Source organism: Melozone crissalis, unplaced genomic scaffold (genome assembly GCF_028551555.1).
Source record: "Melozone crissalis strain CALT ecotype California unplaced genomic scaffold, PUWL_Pcris_2 ptg000008l_1, whole genome shotgun sequence".
Classification (NCBI taxonomy): domain Eukaryota; kingdom Metazoa; phylum Chordata; class Aves; order Passeriformes; family Passerellidae; genus Melozone; species Melozone crissalis.
In genome coordinates this window covers 211,209-227,531 of record NW_026535786.1, presented here as the reverse complement: position 1 = coordinate 227,531, position 16,323 = coordinate 211,209, and the positions used below count along the sequence as shown (strand labels likewise).

General features: G+C 36.9%; 1 protein-coding gene across 3 annotated transcripts in view; it reads left to right on the top strand.

The window, feature by feature from the left end:
- YAP1 (Yes1 associated transcriptional regulator) overlaps positions 1-16,323 on the top strand; it is an 85,449-nt gene that overhangs the window by 38,898 nt on the left and 30,228 nt on the right. For all 3 annotated transcript variants that reach the window (XM_054269979.1, XM_054269977.1, XM_054269978.1), the window contains exon 3: positions 10,274-10,389. In XM_054269979.1, the coding sequence (XP_054125954.1) occupies positions 10,274-10,389 (116 nt within the window). The remainder of the gene's footprint in view (positions 1-10,273; positions 10,390-16,323) is intronic.

Sequence of the window (16,323 nt, the reverse complement as noted above, 5' to 3'; positions counted from 1 at the left end):
TTGGCAAAGACTAAACTGTTAGTACTTTAAGAACTGTTGGTAATATAAGTGAAATGCTTTTAGATAAAATCATGTGCTTGGCATATTTTGTCATCCCTATTTGTATTTCCCTCTGTTCCAGAAGATACTCAGGAAGTAAATTAAATTACTACAAATCAAATACATAAATGCTGAGGTATTGGTATTTATTATGATGATTTAATGAAATAAATTAAGGCTTTAATTGCTAGAAAGCTATGGTTTGTTTTGCTGCTGCTGATTTTACAGTCAAACTTCTAGTTTCTGTTTGATCCTGGACTCTGCTATTACTCTGTTACTTGCTCAGGGAGGGCGGTTGGGCTGGATGACCTCCAGTAATCCCTTCAAACTTTCCATTTCTGTGAATACCCAAATTCTTAATAATACACCAAAAAGTAAATTAATATTTCCAGTTGATAACTTTTGAAACATACAGTGAAATTTGAGTTCAAAATTAGTTTTAGTTTCCTTTGCTTATTTTACAATGGGCCTTTGAATACTGTTTAAACCGATGCTCCTTAAACTCTTTCTGAATGGTGAAGGGAAATGTAGAACCTGCAACTTTAAAAGCCTCCGGTCAAAAACATTTCAAGGTCATTTTTAAAGATAAATGTAATAGCTATTATATTTAAGAATACTGTACATTTAAATGATAATTAAAATTATACACTAAGTAGTTTAGTTTATTCTCAGGCTTTTACTCTGTATTTCCTTTGCTACTCTAGGTTAAATGTGTAAATAAAAATAACTTTTCAAAGCATAGCCTTCAGACAATATGGTCTATCTGCGGTCAAGAAATCTGTTGCCTCTGGTGGATTGCAACTTGTGAAATCTGTCTTCAGGGGGTTGAAGGGTGGGGGAGGAAAAAGAATATTCTGCTGGCAAAAACAGTATACAAGATTACCTAGGGTTGACTGAGCAGGTATCTTACAAGTACTGACTCAGGCAGCAACTTGCTGTTGGAAGATTCTCTTCTTTGTTTTACTTAGTATGCTGCAGAGTCTTTAGGGATAGGAATAATTGCCTCCTACCTCAGCAGCACGTGGTGGTTGTCTGAATTGTAAAAGTAAAAAGCTCTCCCTGAAACAGAGTCATAAGAAGGAAACAGATCACTGGTGTATTTTATGAAATAAAGTGCAGCCCTCAAATGAGGGAAATGGTAATCCATAAGACTATTTGTATGAGTTAAGCCGAGAGCGTCTGAACAGATGATCGACTTAAGGTGTGAAGTGTGAGCTCTGAAACATAAATTAAAAAGAAAAGTCAATGTTAATGATTTTAATGGCAAGATAAAAACAGGTTCATTTTGTTGCAGAAAGCTGTACCTTCATTTCCAGTAGGCCCTACCTAATGGTTCCCTAAGAGTCAGCTCATCCTGTCAAGGCCATCTGGGAGTGATCATTGTCTGAGCACTCAAGCAACCAGTTTGCACTGCCCTCTGAGACTTCCTACTTAGAGCAATAAGGAAACAACCTAAAGAATCTTTTTATCTTCATATTTTGTTTTCGTTAGTGGTGGTTAGCCTCAGGGTTAATCGACAGGATTGCGAGGAGCAGCCCCCTTTAGATACTAAGGCAGCTGGCTATAGCAGCTTTTATTGCAGCATGCTTAGGCAAGCCTCTCTGACTTGAAAACCTCCAGGCAACAAAAGCAGGGTGTTTTGAGAGGGGCGTAAAATTGCCTGGCTTCTCTTCATGCAAAGAAACACTTGATTTCCCTCTTGCTTTCTTTTAAGAGAGAGAAATGAGGTAGAATCTCAGAGATAAAAGTACACAAAGGTGATAAAGTATTCCATGGTCCATCACTTCTGAAAATCATCTGCATTCCCTTAATAAATGTGAAAGCTAGTGTTTGTGTAATCTTGTCTTTAGTGTTAGAGAAGGGATCTTGGGGAGGCCTTCTGCATTTGCTAAGCAGGAGTGTAGGAGGGTATCTGTAAAGTCAAACAAATACCATAATTTCACTTGAAATAGCAGCAGAGACAGTTCTTCCTTTAGATTTGCCCTCCTTCGTGATGTATCTTTATCTCTTTCATTGAAAATCAAGGAGAGAAAAAAAGATGAATTCTTCATATGCTGAATGACTTAGCTATGAAAAGCAAACTTCTTAACTTTGGGGGTAGGGTAGAAAGAAAGGGAGGTTTCCATTAAAAGTAGCTTTTTTTTTTTCTGCTGGGGAACTGAGAGGGGAAGTTTAAATAAATCTGTTGACAGAGAATGTGATCAAAGCATTTAATCCTTTATAGACTTTGGAAAATAATTGAACTGGTAAAAAGACTGCAAAACAAGGACTTTTCACTCTCTATAATACTGCTATGTCTTACAGTTTTCAAAGTAATGGAAATGAAAATGTCCTTTTACTCCTTATTTGTTCCTGAAACTCAGAAAATTATTTTATTTAGGAAATCCACAGTGGTATCCAAGAATTATACTTCTGGGAATCAATTTTAAAACTTGTAAGCATTGTGATACCAGCTCTACTTTTCTGTATGAGGTCCTTAAATACAGGGCTGGAAAAGGGGCAGGAGGAAAAAGAATAGTAAGTGCAAAAGTAAGCATGTTATTGCTTCCATTTTGGCTTTGACAAAAGGTAATTGTTTCAAGAGCACATTATAATAAAAGTGGGGCTACCTTGGCAAACCTTTGAACATCATATCATGCATTCACCTCTTTCTGTTAATCGTGCAATGTGTGGTCAGGCTGCCTACTGCCCTCACATCCATTTTAGCATTACACACTCTGAGGTGAGGACCTGTCTGTGAATGCTTCCTAAGAAGTGCAGTGCTGTTCTGCAGCTTCAAAACAGCATGGTGTTTATAATCAGAACAGGAAGCTTAGTTTTTAAGTCCTTGGTGTATGTATTGTGCACTGTCTGCAGGCAGGCCAGTGCTAATGAAGGCTGCCTTTGAATACCTTAATACTAAATACTGTGTTTTGTGTATCTGTAAAAGCTCTTTATTTTGTGTATCAGTGTCCACAGCTTTGTGGGCCGTGCTTTCTGGAAATTTCTGGTACCTCTTAGTATCTTGCAATATTCAACCACCTTAGGAATAAATTCCAGAGAGATTTGTTGAAGAACTTGTCTTACTAGTAATGACTGTGTGCAAAATCTGTTTCTTGATGAATTAGACTTTGTCAGATGCATTTAAGTTTCCCTTATTGCATTGTTCTAGTTCAGATTCAAACCATTAATTTGCTGGAAGAATTTCTGCTGCCTAGGACTGTAATTTCATGGGATAGCATGTGGTTTTATTTCATACTAAGGTTAAGGAACTTAAGCTCTGACAGGTCTTCCCACCTGGTCAACAGGATGTTTGTGCCTTGTTATTTTCTGCTTTTGTTCTATTTCACAGTTAATGAAATCACAGCTGTGGCACCACAGGATTGCACACTGATCACTTGCATGTCAATTTTAAGCTATGCTTTTGCAAGCTGAATGAAGGTTAGAAATGTCTATTGTCATTTTACTGGTGTGCTCTCTGGCATTATATGCCTGTGGTGCAGTTTGGTGAGAACATGATCAGTGGTGTAGATGGAGTAGTCCAACACAAGCTTTGTTTATATAATGCATAAGGCTGCCAAGCAGAAGGAAGAATAAGGAAAACTCAAAAATACAGCCATTTTATGTATTGCAGGAATATTCAGAAAATTGTATCCATGTTTCTGTTTCTTTCAGGCAATTAGACCATGCCTGGAGACATAACCATCCTTAAGAGATAAACTGTTGCAAATTTTAGGGTCTTTTTCTGATGCTTTTTGGGAAACAGTGAGATTAGGAAGTTCTGAATTTTACTGCCATGTACTTTTGTTGAAATTAGGCTGTAACAGTCCTGAGACCTAAGGAAATATTGCAAATAAATGGACAAAACAAGTGGAGAAACAGTGCTTTCCCCAGCAATGGGTGGAATATAATCTCTCAGAAAATGAGATTTTCATTGCTCTGTAACCAGCCTTTTCTTTTGCTGGATATTGTTGGATTTTTTTTTTTTTTACAAAGCCAGTTGAAAATTCCTTAACGGGTTTACAGTCAGTTTAAGAGTATATCCTTGTCTAAGAATGGTGCAAATTCAAGGAAATGTTTATGGAGGACTGAACTAAGGGTAGAGGTAATGAGCTGTCTCATCTCCCCTTCAGGCTTTTCTCTGTACTATTGCGGCTTGGAATTGAAATAATCTCAAATGATGTATTTAAAGTATAAATCTGTAATTTTTTTACAGCACCTGCAAAGTCAGCTATGCTAATTAAAAATGGCCCATATGTCTGAAGACTTAGATTCATGTTTTAATCCTTTCCAATTTTGAAAATCCCCTGAATAGGATAAAAAAGGGTGCATGCACAAAGAATGTCACGCCTTCTATCCTCAGGCAAAGCTGAATCCACTCCATTGTGTGTAAATATCCTAAGATCATCAGCAGCCATAACCCAAAAGTCTCTGCATGCTGCACTCCAGTTTTTGAGAGTGGTAATTAGACCAGTTCATGTCGAGGCTCCTTATACTCAAACCCCTCTTTTTCATCCCATTTTTGAATGCAGCTATGGAAAATTTACCTAGCTCATCAGCCCTGCCAAACTGATCTAGGCCTTCCAGATATTGCCACTTTCTTAGGAGCGTGCATCCAGCTCTATTTTTGAATTAGTGGATACTGCCACTTTGACAGCTGCCCTATGGTCAGACCACCACACTGGTATTCTGCTGTAGAGCTCAGGCCTCTGCAGAAGTAGATATTCTGATTTCTTCCCTGCCTGCTAAAATGATAGATAAGTAGGTATCTTGGAGGTAACCTACACTGCCTCTGCCCAGGACAAGTTTGTATAAGATTTGGTAAAGAGGTTAGTTTTGGTGGTTTTTTGTTTTTTTTTTTGACAATTTGTGATAGTTTCAAGAGCAGAAATATACAGTTTCTCCTGGAATCACTAGGAAAGCTAATTTTCAGTATACACATCAAGACCTGTCGTGCTGAAATGTACTGATGAGAGCTCTAAAATAATTCTGGCATTTATGAGGAGACACTTTCTCTTTACTAGTCCCTAAAGTTAGTAGACAAATATAAATAAAAAGAGAAAACCTTTCAGAACAGCATGCATTATGTTGATTAAAGAAGCTAGTTGGTTAGGAAAACAAAGAAAAAATGAAAGAGTAAAATCTATATCTCATTCGTTTAATGTAAAAAGAATCATAGGTGACATGCTTGTCAATGGAGCAGCTGACATTTGGGATTTAGTGAAAAGTTTAAATTTCACACTGAAAATAGAAGATAATTAGGTTTAGTTTCATTTGTGCACTTGCTTATGTTGCACAAAAAGTACTCAATGCCACGTCAACACCCTTGGGAGGTCTGTCATGATGTGGTCAGTGGTATGTGTTCCTGTTTTGCTTTTCATAAAATGTGATTTCCAGTGAATTCTTAACAATCCCAAAAATCTGAAAACCAAAATCCAAGGTTAGTCACCTCAAGTTCACTAGAGACTGAAAATAACTTTCTCACAGACATAAAATATAAGTCTTCTCTAGATTGTTAAAACACAAGCACTACATTATGGAGAGATGTTTGCATAGTTTTTTACAGTGATGCTTTTATACTTAGGAAAAACTTGTCCTGCTGTGTGTTTGAGACTAAATTTTTGAAATGTCCTTTCAGGAAGAGCCATGTCCAAATGTACTGCGAAGCCATGGTTTATTTATTCTTATCTATTCTTTAATGTGTCAATCAGACCTCTTATTTTTTTGTTGTTGTTGCAGAAATTTCATGCAGTATGATCATCTGTACTGAGGATTAGAATGTCTGTTCATTGTCTTTTGCTTTTCTTACTAACATTACATTTCTATTCCACACTCTGGTAAAATAGTCTTGCAGTTCTGACCTGCTTATGTTAATGTCTATCCTAAGACCTGTTTTTGTGAAAAGGAAGTTCTAATTATAAATGATGTGACATATATAAGGTGACTATGCTAATAAAGGCAGAAAGGGTGAGAAAGACATAATTTTGTAATGACTGGAAATTCTGTTACACAAATGAAGTTCTCAGCATACTCTGGAAACTGCACCTGCCAATGGGGACACTAGTTGCAGTACATACTACAGAATGTCAAAACTGAAGGCCTCTTAGATAAGCCTTTCTTGAAGAATTTAAGTAATTCTTTGAGTGTCTTTTTTGTGTTAGTTTGTTTCTAGCATGGCTTTTGACAAAACAGTACGTGTCTTTTTAGTGCAGCAACTGGAGAATGAATGGGAAGGTATATTACACTTTGTACAAGGGCTTTGTTTTTAGAATGGTGTTATTTTATTAGTCTTCTGGGATCAGAAGGGTTCTTAAAATAAAAAATAAATTTCCTTTTCTTTTTTAGGTCTCTAGATATCCTACTTCTTTTCCAATGTACTTTAAAAAAAACACTAACAAAAATTCAAACCAAAATCTTCAACACCCTTCTCCCTCAAAAAAAAAAAGAAACAAACCACAAAACAAACCACCACTACAACAAACCCATACCCTAAACTCTAAAATTAGGTTAGAATTTGAATCTGACAAATCTTTATGCATGTGATAGTGTTTAATGCCAGTAAAGATTTCTTTCAATTAAATTCTGATTCTTAGTAACTGCAGAAATTCTCTTTGTGTACAAAAAATTAGAACATTTTTCTTTTCTTTGAAGTTGTTCTTGTTAAAATGCAGATAATTTGTATTTGGCTGTAGAAGTTGAAGATGGATGAGGAGATGCAGTTTGTGCTCTTCATAACGTGCACAACACTTTGAAGGTCCTTTTTGGTGGAGGATGGTGGGTGATGTGTCTTGGAACAGTCACTCTTTTTGATACTAGAATTCACATATGTTTGCTAACAAATGCTTAGCATGTGGTGGGTGTTTTAGTTTTGTTTTTCTAAGGCCTGTTACCACAGACCTACATTTATGGTATAGTCTGATTTCCTTCATTTCTACTATGCTTGTCCAGTTTACTAAAGTTTTGCTTCTCCATGTCATAAATGAACAATAATAAATAGTGCCAGATAGATAGATGTTAGATTTGAGAATTCATTATGTGAGATAAAATGTCTTACATTGCTTGATTATCCTAGAGATGTTGACTTAATTCCAGGAATATTTACTCACTTGTTCTGTTCACACAGTACAGAGCTATGTTTCTCATTCCTGAGTGGTAGAATTTTAAGTTTTAGTTTGATAATACATGCTACATATACTGGCTGATTTATAGGTTACATTGATTTCATATCATTTGCTAATGTTTTTTAATCTTTTATTTGTGTTGACACTAGTTGCTTATTGAGATATGGTAAACCTCACATAAAATTGAAGATCTTTAATGTAAGGATTGGGGCAGTTTTCATGAAATTCAGCTACTATGAGAAAAGAAAATCTACTTAATGCAGGGAAAGATAATGCAGTGTTGATGTCAGTTCTTGTTATGTCCATTGAGACCTTTTCTGTGCTGCTGTTCAAAACAGAGGGAAAGGTCTTTACTTGTGTAGAATGTCCTGTTTCAATACTTAATTTGATAATTAAAAATACATGGTGTTTTTAGTAGGTTACTCTGGTCCATGTGCTGTGAATAGGAACGAAATGAATTCCTATATTCCTCCATGTAGTACTAGGATTTATTTAAACATTTCATCCATATAAGTGGGGGCTTGCCTACTTCGTATTTCATCAGCTGAGCATTATTTGGAATTTATAGGAAAGAACTGATCTGTTGTGAAGTGTTTTGGGTGCTTTCTTAGTATATAGCATTCAAACACTCAGGATATGGAGCAGGTATGAGGACTGTGATTTTATGGAGTTTGAGGAGAAAAGTGTTGAGGGAAGGTATGGAGGAAATGGATATGTAGATCATGAAGCACTGAGCTGAGTGAGAGGGAAAAAAGCTTGCCTTATTCAACCAGTCATACAGTCAGTATGACATTAATATAATCAACTTGCTTACTTTGAAGATTTTCCTCCATGGCTCTTGGCTCTAAGACTGCTGATTGTAGTTCAGCTGGTCATGCTGACTTTTCTCAAGTGATACTGAGCTAGGGAAAGGCTGGAAGCTGCTGCTGCCTGAAATAGCTACCCTCGTTAACAACTCCATATGGACATTAACTGTACATTGCGTGCTATGCTGAAGCTGTCTTGAGGAATCAATAATGCTGTCCTTGTGCTCAAAACTGCAGGTGCACCTAAAACTGCTTCTTCCATAGTCCATTCATCTGTCCCATGTTCTGATGTGTTTTGAAAAATTGATCAATGTTGTTTAGTGCGTTCCTACAGTTAACTGTGGAAATGGTTCTGTAATGCAAGGAGAAAACATTTTTCCTTTTATTTCTTACTCTGCACTCAAATAGCATATAAAAACAAAGGCTATAAATTATGTACCTTGCATTTTATTAGTTCATAGTGCTACATGGATTTTTATGAGAGTTAAATGGAAATAGTTGAATGTGTTATTATGGGTACAGTCGTGTTTTCCCAGTTTCCACTACTGCCAGAACTGAGTTGAGCAAATATAACAAATCAGAAATGTAAGGGAGGAGTAGCACATGCTGGTACAGAAATTTAAACACATGGTCTGTGAAGCATTACAGTGCAGTGTTTTTACATCTGTATTATCTTTACCTGTTTTCCTTGCTTTGCAAAACTGACCAGCAGAAAAGTGAAAAGTTGTTCCCCAGTATGAAGGTTTATATATAGTCCAGTATATATAGGGCAGTCTTTACTATGTTGTACCATGTTTTATAAATAAATAGGCTTTAAAAAGAAATAAAGAAGTCTTGCTGTATGTGGCATGTTTCTCAGTGAAGCTGAATATTTGAAAACCTGTGCTACCAAAGATGCAGTGTGCTTAATAGTATCTTGTTGAGGTTTAACTCCAGCCATCAAACATAATTTATTGGTGTGATGATCAGAGGGAGGCCAGATTCATCCAAAACATAGCCCAGCACTAGCCATGGTAAAGAAAATAACCTCTACCCCAGACAAAACCAGCACATACTGTATTAAACGAGCTACTATGGTGTGTCTGTAACTCTTTGGTCTGAAATAGCTTATGTGCATGGTTAGAGAGTGTTAATGTACATATGTTAAAACTTCTTTAAAAGCTAGTTTGTGGTATGTCTGCCTTGTAACAGAAGATTAGAATGTGAGTAGTTTGACATAAGTAATTATTTTGGTGACTACTGCTTCATTTTATGTCCTTCTGAATTTGTTACTTGTTGTGCTTTTGCTGCAGAATATGACAGTGGGCACTCCATGTAATCCAGAAAAGCATAATTTTAAGGATAATTTATTTAAAGTATGAATGGTACCAAGTTAATAATGCATTGGATTCTAATTTATAACAATACTATCTGAATATGACTTTTAATTTGTACCGATTCTAAATGATCAGATAACAAATTCTGTTGTCAGTGTTCATGTGCATTTGGAGTTGTATCTTTGTCCCCATGTACTTCTCAGAGCAGTGTTGTTTAATGGCATTGAGATAATATTGATGCTTGTTATGAATAGACTGCATCTGCTGCTTATTAGCAAAGCATGCTAATCATATACTCCAAAAGAAAAATAATGATTGATTACACTTTTGTATTTCCATTGAATTGAATACTTCCATGAATGACAGTCGTGAATGTACTTGCCATTTTTTCAAAACAGAGAAATCTAAGCTTCCAGGGTTTTGCAGAGGACTGGGTGGGTTACTTGACAGTCCTACTGTCCTCATCTTTTCGCTTGAAGTTGAAAGGCAGCTGCACATTCCTTTCACATTACTGCTTTACTGTGACTGGTAACTTCAGCTACCACAGATGGATTGTTCAGGTGTCAGTGGGGAGGAGAGTAGTCTGCCCGATAATCTGAGGATGTGGTCTATGCACAGAAAGTTTGGGAACACTAATGACTGCATACTGGCCAGTTCATTACCACTCCCTAGGCCCTGGATGTGAACTCAGCATACTGAGGTACTGGACTGTGCTTGAGATTCCAGACATATCTGGCTTGGTTTGAAAATCTGTGAAGTCACATTTAAAAATGGCAAATAAGTGATCAAAGAGAGAAGGAGGCAAATGTTGGTTGGGAAACTGGTGGTGGCCAGGGCAAGGGTTTGAGAATCTGACAAACAGTGATGCTTGGAGAGAATCCAAAAAGTTCTTGTTTGGTTTTGAATGTGGCTGTTGTTGGCAAGTTTAACCTTTTGTTGTTAAACTTTCTGTGCTAGCAGGTCATTGTTGTGAATGCATGACTGTCCTAACTCTTGCTTTGTTTTGTCCTAGTCACATTGATCAAACAACAACATGGCAAGATCCTAGGAAGGCCATGCTTTCCCAGATGAATGTTACAGCTCCCACCAGTCCTTCTGTGCAACAGAACATCATGAACTCAGCATCAGGTAAGCAAAATTTGCATTTATTAAAAAGATCATACAAGTAAACCACAAACTATTCTAATCAGGGGAGAGGGAGTCCAGATTTAATAAATGTTCTTCTGCTTATCCTGATTTGAAACTCTAAATTTGTTGATGCCTGATTCATCAAGCCAGAGGCTGATAGTTGAAATAAGAGAATTTGTATAATATTTATGTTGTCAATAAAAAGAACGCTGTAGTTCTTTGATTTATGTTTTTATTTTTTCAAATGAATGGTTCAAAGTTGTAAGGAAGCAGAATTTTTCTCTATTTTCTTCTGACCACAAAATGCTGTTAAATTGGTGAAGACCAGAATTTCCATTCAATTAATATCAATTTACATTAAGGCTTTTGTGCTTCACAGCGTTCTTCTGCCTCCCTTTGCTCACTGACTAGACATGTTATACCACCATTTATTTACATTTCCTACATTTAATATGAACATATAATTTTTTCCTGTCGTCCTTAAATGGATCGAGCAAATACCTTGAAAGTCTTGTTTAGAAGCAGAGATGTTTTTGTTTTCCTCTTATGTTTCTCTTACTTCCACAATCCAGTGTCATGGTCATTATTGCTCTAACTGGAGGAAGTCTGTTGCCTTTTCCTGGAATATAGAATTGTTTTTCAGCTGGCTGGGGGCAGGGGTGGGGAGGGCTCTCACTAGACAGCAGCAAAATGTTCTTGTTCTTGCTATAGAATCTACTGTGTGTTTTCAGAGCTCTCTCATCTGATTATGCAGAGAGCAAGCAGATAAATTTGGTACCATGCTTGTTTGAGTGCTTGGTCTTGCCCTGGCTTTGTCACCTCCTGTCTGTCACTGAGGTTCATGTTATATTTATTTTCTCACAGTCTGACTGTATTTTGTGTGTGTCTGCTGTTCCTGTACTTCCCAAGGGTTATTCTCTGGTGCTGCTTTTTGTGGTCTGTTTAGACAGCTTTGTTTCATGCTGCAATTCATGTGCTGCAGACAATACCAAAAGATTAACAGGCGTGACCAAACTGTGCTGTTCATGACTGAGTATTAGAGGGGAAGTTAATCAAACTTTTTGCTGGCTAGGCCAGGAGGCTGGATTATCCTGAAACAAATGAGTCCTGTTCAAGTTCAGGAAGTCGTGATTCACAGCAATTAAGGTCTCAGGCTCTGATGTGAAAATAAAACAGTGTGATTATTTTCTGTGCAATTTATCCCAGGAAACCTGCAGCAATAGAGGTGGCATGTTTTTGTAGGGACACTTCTAAAGGAGGGAGAATAGGAGAAAGGAAACAATTCTCTTGGTCTGTCCTGCCTTTTTGCTTATTTGTGCTAAAACTAGATGCTTGCTGTTTCAATATTGACATATTTTAAGATAACTCCTCAAACCTTCCGCTGTACCAAGAATTCACAGGAAAAAATATTGATAGTAAAGTAGGGATCACTTTATGTACTTAGAAGGAAAAAATATTGATAGTAAAGTAGGGATCACTTTATGTACTTAGAAATGAAGAGTACTTAGCAAAAAAAAAGTACTGATAAATTGTAACAGGGTGGTAACAAACTGGAAAAGAAGCTTGCAATCTGGACACAAGGATTATTTTTAAAGAACATTTACATGTAATTGCCTGATGTAATTATGTGAGTGTGTGATGTTGCATAGATATTGTTGTTCGTGCAGTAAAGAACAGTTGAAAAGTGCAAGTGGCTTGTCTTGTGATTTGAGAAAGCACTTACTTGGATACAAGTTCATTGAACATTTATTTTTAATTTCACAGATGAAACTATGTTGAATATCAACTGAAAATCCCGTGAAGCTTTTTTTCCCCAAGTGCTCTGAGTCTGATAAAGTGCATGAAGGACTCAGAACTCCTGTGTATACATCATATGTTATGTGGAGTTAGGTTTTTTTAAGCTTAAGTCAGTTGAGGTAGTATGACTTGGAACTGGCTCTTTGGATGCACTTGCTTATTACCCTTATTTGCTATTAACAAAAGTCTGCTTTGAATTAAATAATACCAAATCTGCATTTATTGGACATGATTCTGATACTTGATCTGGCAAATGTTTATGTACAAACTTTAAATTATGGCTGTTTATTTGTTTTTACTAAAGTCTCTTATACGTAGCTTTGTTACTTTTTATTACTGAGTTTATGGTAGCTTATGCTTCCTTGGTAGCCTCTTGAATGATCTTTGTGAGAAATGGAAAAGTCAAGTAACTATGTACCACTTCAGCACAGTGGAACTTACAGTCATGGTGTTGGCACTCAGATTTAAGACTACTTTATGTTCTAATTTGGGCATTCATCCTCGAGAAATCAAGTCGAGGCCTTAAAGACTGAAGTTTCCTGTTATGAAATATTGCTGGCAGTGAAACATACCCTAGTGCATGAGAGCCTTTCATGAACGATATTGGGAAAAAACGAGTGTGAGTATTGTGACAGCTGGAGATCACTGACTTGCAAAAAAGTGTTTGAAATGCCACAAAGGAGAATATTTTCCTTTCTGTACAGACCTTGTATGGTGCTCATTAATTTTAGCCCTTAAAGTTACTGTCCAAGTTCTAGTGTACTGCCTGAGGAGCCTGTAAGTCAAGTTACTGTGCTGAAACATAGGAGAGATTTCTGGGAGCTGTCGTGACAGCCTTTAGAAGCTTTAACCATTTAGTCAGAATTAGAGTTCTTGACATTAGCAAGGAAATTGCTGTGAACAGGAAAACAAACTGAAGATGCAGAGAGAAGAGAACTGTGAAAACTGATGTGTGCATATTGGAGATAAACCTGTTGTCTTTTTGGATAAATAGGGGAAGAAGAACTCAGGAAAGACGTGATGAGGGCAAGTCAAAAGATTGTTAAAATATAAAAATGGGAAACATGTAGTTTAGCATGAGATTGAAATCTTTAGGTTATCTGACTTAAGAAATTCCGTCTCTTGAGGCACTTAGGTATCTTGCTGCAAATTACATTTCTTCAAAGAAGTTAATGGACATCTGAACCATTTATGTCTGTTCCAGGCATGACTTTTGTGAATGAGTTATTCTATGAGTGTTAGTTAGCTACTTTCTTTATAGGAAGTCATCAGTGTGTGAAAAGTGTCTGTCTTTTTTAACTTAGTTGCTACAAGTAATCAACTAAAATAGTTTGGGCCATATGCATGCAGGGAAGGAGCACCGTGCTCTGTTAGATGGCATCTGTTGATTAATATGTGAAATAGGATTGCATCTTCAGTAGTAGAAAGGAGACAAGCCTGTTATTTATGCATATGCCACATGTATATAAAAAGTCATTGTAACTGTTCTCATTTTTTTGCATTATGTTTCTAACCATTTTTCCCTAAAGGAAAGCAGAAAGAACAGAAAAAAAAACCAACATAGTTTCTTCTGCCTTGATTTAAAACAAACAAACAAAAAGGTAGTAGTAAGGGTATGCTGTGCTTCTTAGGAACATCTCCTATACATTTCCTACTGAGGTAAAGTTATACATTTGAAAATAAACAGTGGCTGTTTTGTATACAATTACAGTTGCTACAACAGAGATGGGATAATTGTATTAGTGTATTTCTGTTATTCAGATACTTTTACTTTCTGAATCATGCTTGAGTCAGGCTTGACAGGACTGCATGCTTTAACCTTTTCCGCTTGCACATAGACCTTAGAGAATTAGCTTTGGAGCAGATTATGTGTCTTTGTCCTCTTTTGTCTTCATTCTTATGTGGCAATTTTGAATTGAGTTTCCCAGTGAAAGTTTGTAGACCTAGTGTAATTCCATTGTCTCTTAAGGTAAGGCTGTAGTGCCATGTTAAATGTTGGTAAGGAAATGGACACTTGAATTCATAACTCTCAGGGGACAGGTGGGTAGGAAGGAATATGCCAATAACTAAAACAAGTTCTAGCTCTTCTCTTAGGTTCTTGCTCACTTCAGTTGCAGATTGTGTCTGTGTAGCTATCATAGTGCTGACTGTACAAAATTCTGTTTTGTGTACAGTCAGCACTATGGTCTATTCTGAAGCTTGAGTTTCTAAGTATCTGCATGACAATAATGTTAATTTCTTTCTTCATCTGCAAAAACCACCCCTTTTTAAATAGTGTTAAATAAAATTTAAATAATTTGACAGGATAAAGGTGTACTTAAAGTAAATTTTGTGGACTTTGACACAATTTTTGGAAGTTTTAGAACCACAATGACTGAAGGGAAGAAGTTCAGCTTTCATGGACGAAGACTGGGAAAGATCTTGGAGATCAGTGTTTGTATGAGGTGAAGGTGAATCCTGGTGTTGAACATAGGTATTCTAGTTCCTAGGTTGTCCATGCATAGGCAGTTGGTAGATAGATACAGATGCCCTCTTATATGCATTGACCTGTTGATAAAATATGGCTTTGTTTACATTTGTTTTAAAAGTGTTAGGAACAGTAGAGTCTTGCAAGATTCACTTCTTATCCCAGCATAGATTAAATCTCTACTACATTTTTGCTTTTGTTACTCTTCCAGTTGCTTTCTATCTGCCAGCAGCAAGCTCTGCTTTGCATTCCAGATTCCATGGCATATGAGAAAGTTAAAAAAAAAAAAAAAAACCTCACAAAAAGTGGAGACATGCACCAAAGAGACATGCACACAGACTTTTGAAATTACATGTTATTTATATGAAGTCACACCATTATATAAATATTTAGTTACAGAGGTATGGCTTACCAGTAGTTCTGGAATGCTGGCTTACATTTGGAAATTAAATTTTAATTTTTTGTAACTTTGTCCTCAAAAGTACCACAGTGCAAGCTGAGTTCCCTGCCTGTGCAAATTATTTCACAGAATTCTAAACTTACAGTTGTGATAGGGTTCAGTTGTCATAGGAGGCACCAAACAGAACTAGTAGGGGGACTATGTCACAAGGATACTGTTTGTGCTAAATATTTACAAAAGTTGGAGGGGAGACTGGAGAAGTACTTGAGAGATATTTTGGCACTTAGTAAGCAGACAGAAACTGACCCAAGAAATAACTTGTGATAGAATCACAGAATATCCTGATTTGGATGGGACCTACAAGGATCATTGAGTCCAACTCCTGGCCCTGTGCAGGGCATCCCCAAGAGTCACACCATTGAGAGCATTGTCCAAACACTTGTTGAGATCTGTTAGGATTGAGGCTATGACCATGTTCCTGAGGAGCCTGTTCCAGTGCCCAACACACTTGTGCGGCCAAGTGACTATTCATAGCCTTTATACCTTTTAGGTCTCTTTATGTATTTGGTGCTTTATTTAAAAGTTTATGGAATGTGACAGTCCCTAAATGGGCTACTTTCAGCAGCCAACAAGATCTGTCCATCACCCCAGGCTTGATGTCTGGTCTGAATGGACTTTTGGTTAGCCCCCCAGTATTGCAGTTTCTATACAACATGAGCTACAGTAACTATGGAAATTTTAGTGAAAAGGTCTGAATAGCAGCAACGTATAGGACTCCACTGTTGTGACCTAGGTTATCTAATGCTAAAAATTCTGTTCCTATTCAGCCTTTTGGGGATAAATGGGCATGTAATTGCAAAGGACTTTTCCTAGATGCTCTGGGTGAATGTGTCTCCTATTCCTCAGCATGGGTTTAGTTCTTTCCTCTGGTAGTTGTCTCAAATACAGAGTTTGTCAAGTTACCCTTTAGAAAATCAGACATGTCTTCTAGCTCCACAATTACTCACAAAACCAAACAGGAATTACAGAAAGCAATAATTTCAATTTTTGAACTGCCTTTTCAATATGTAACGATGACAGCAGAAACATGAGAGCAGTTTGTTGTCCAAGGAAGCAAGCTACATTATTAATGCCAAAAGTTTCCAGAGATAAAAGCTCTGCTTCTACAGTCATTCATAGCACTTAGCAAGGAAGGCTTGCTGCTGTGATAGCCGGGTGAGCAGATGGACAGACCTTTTTGTCCTGTGCTTTTTATTTAGAAAGAAAAGCT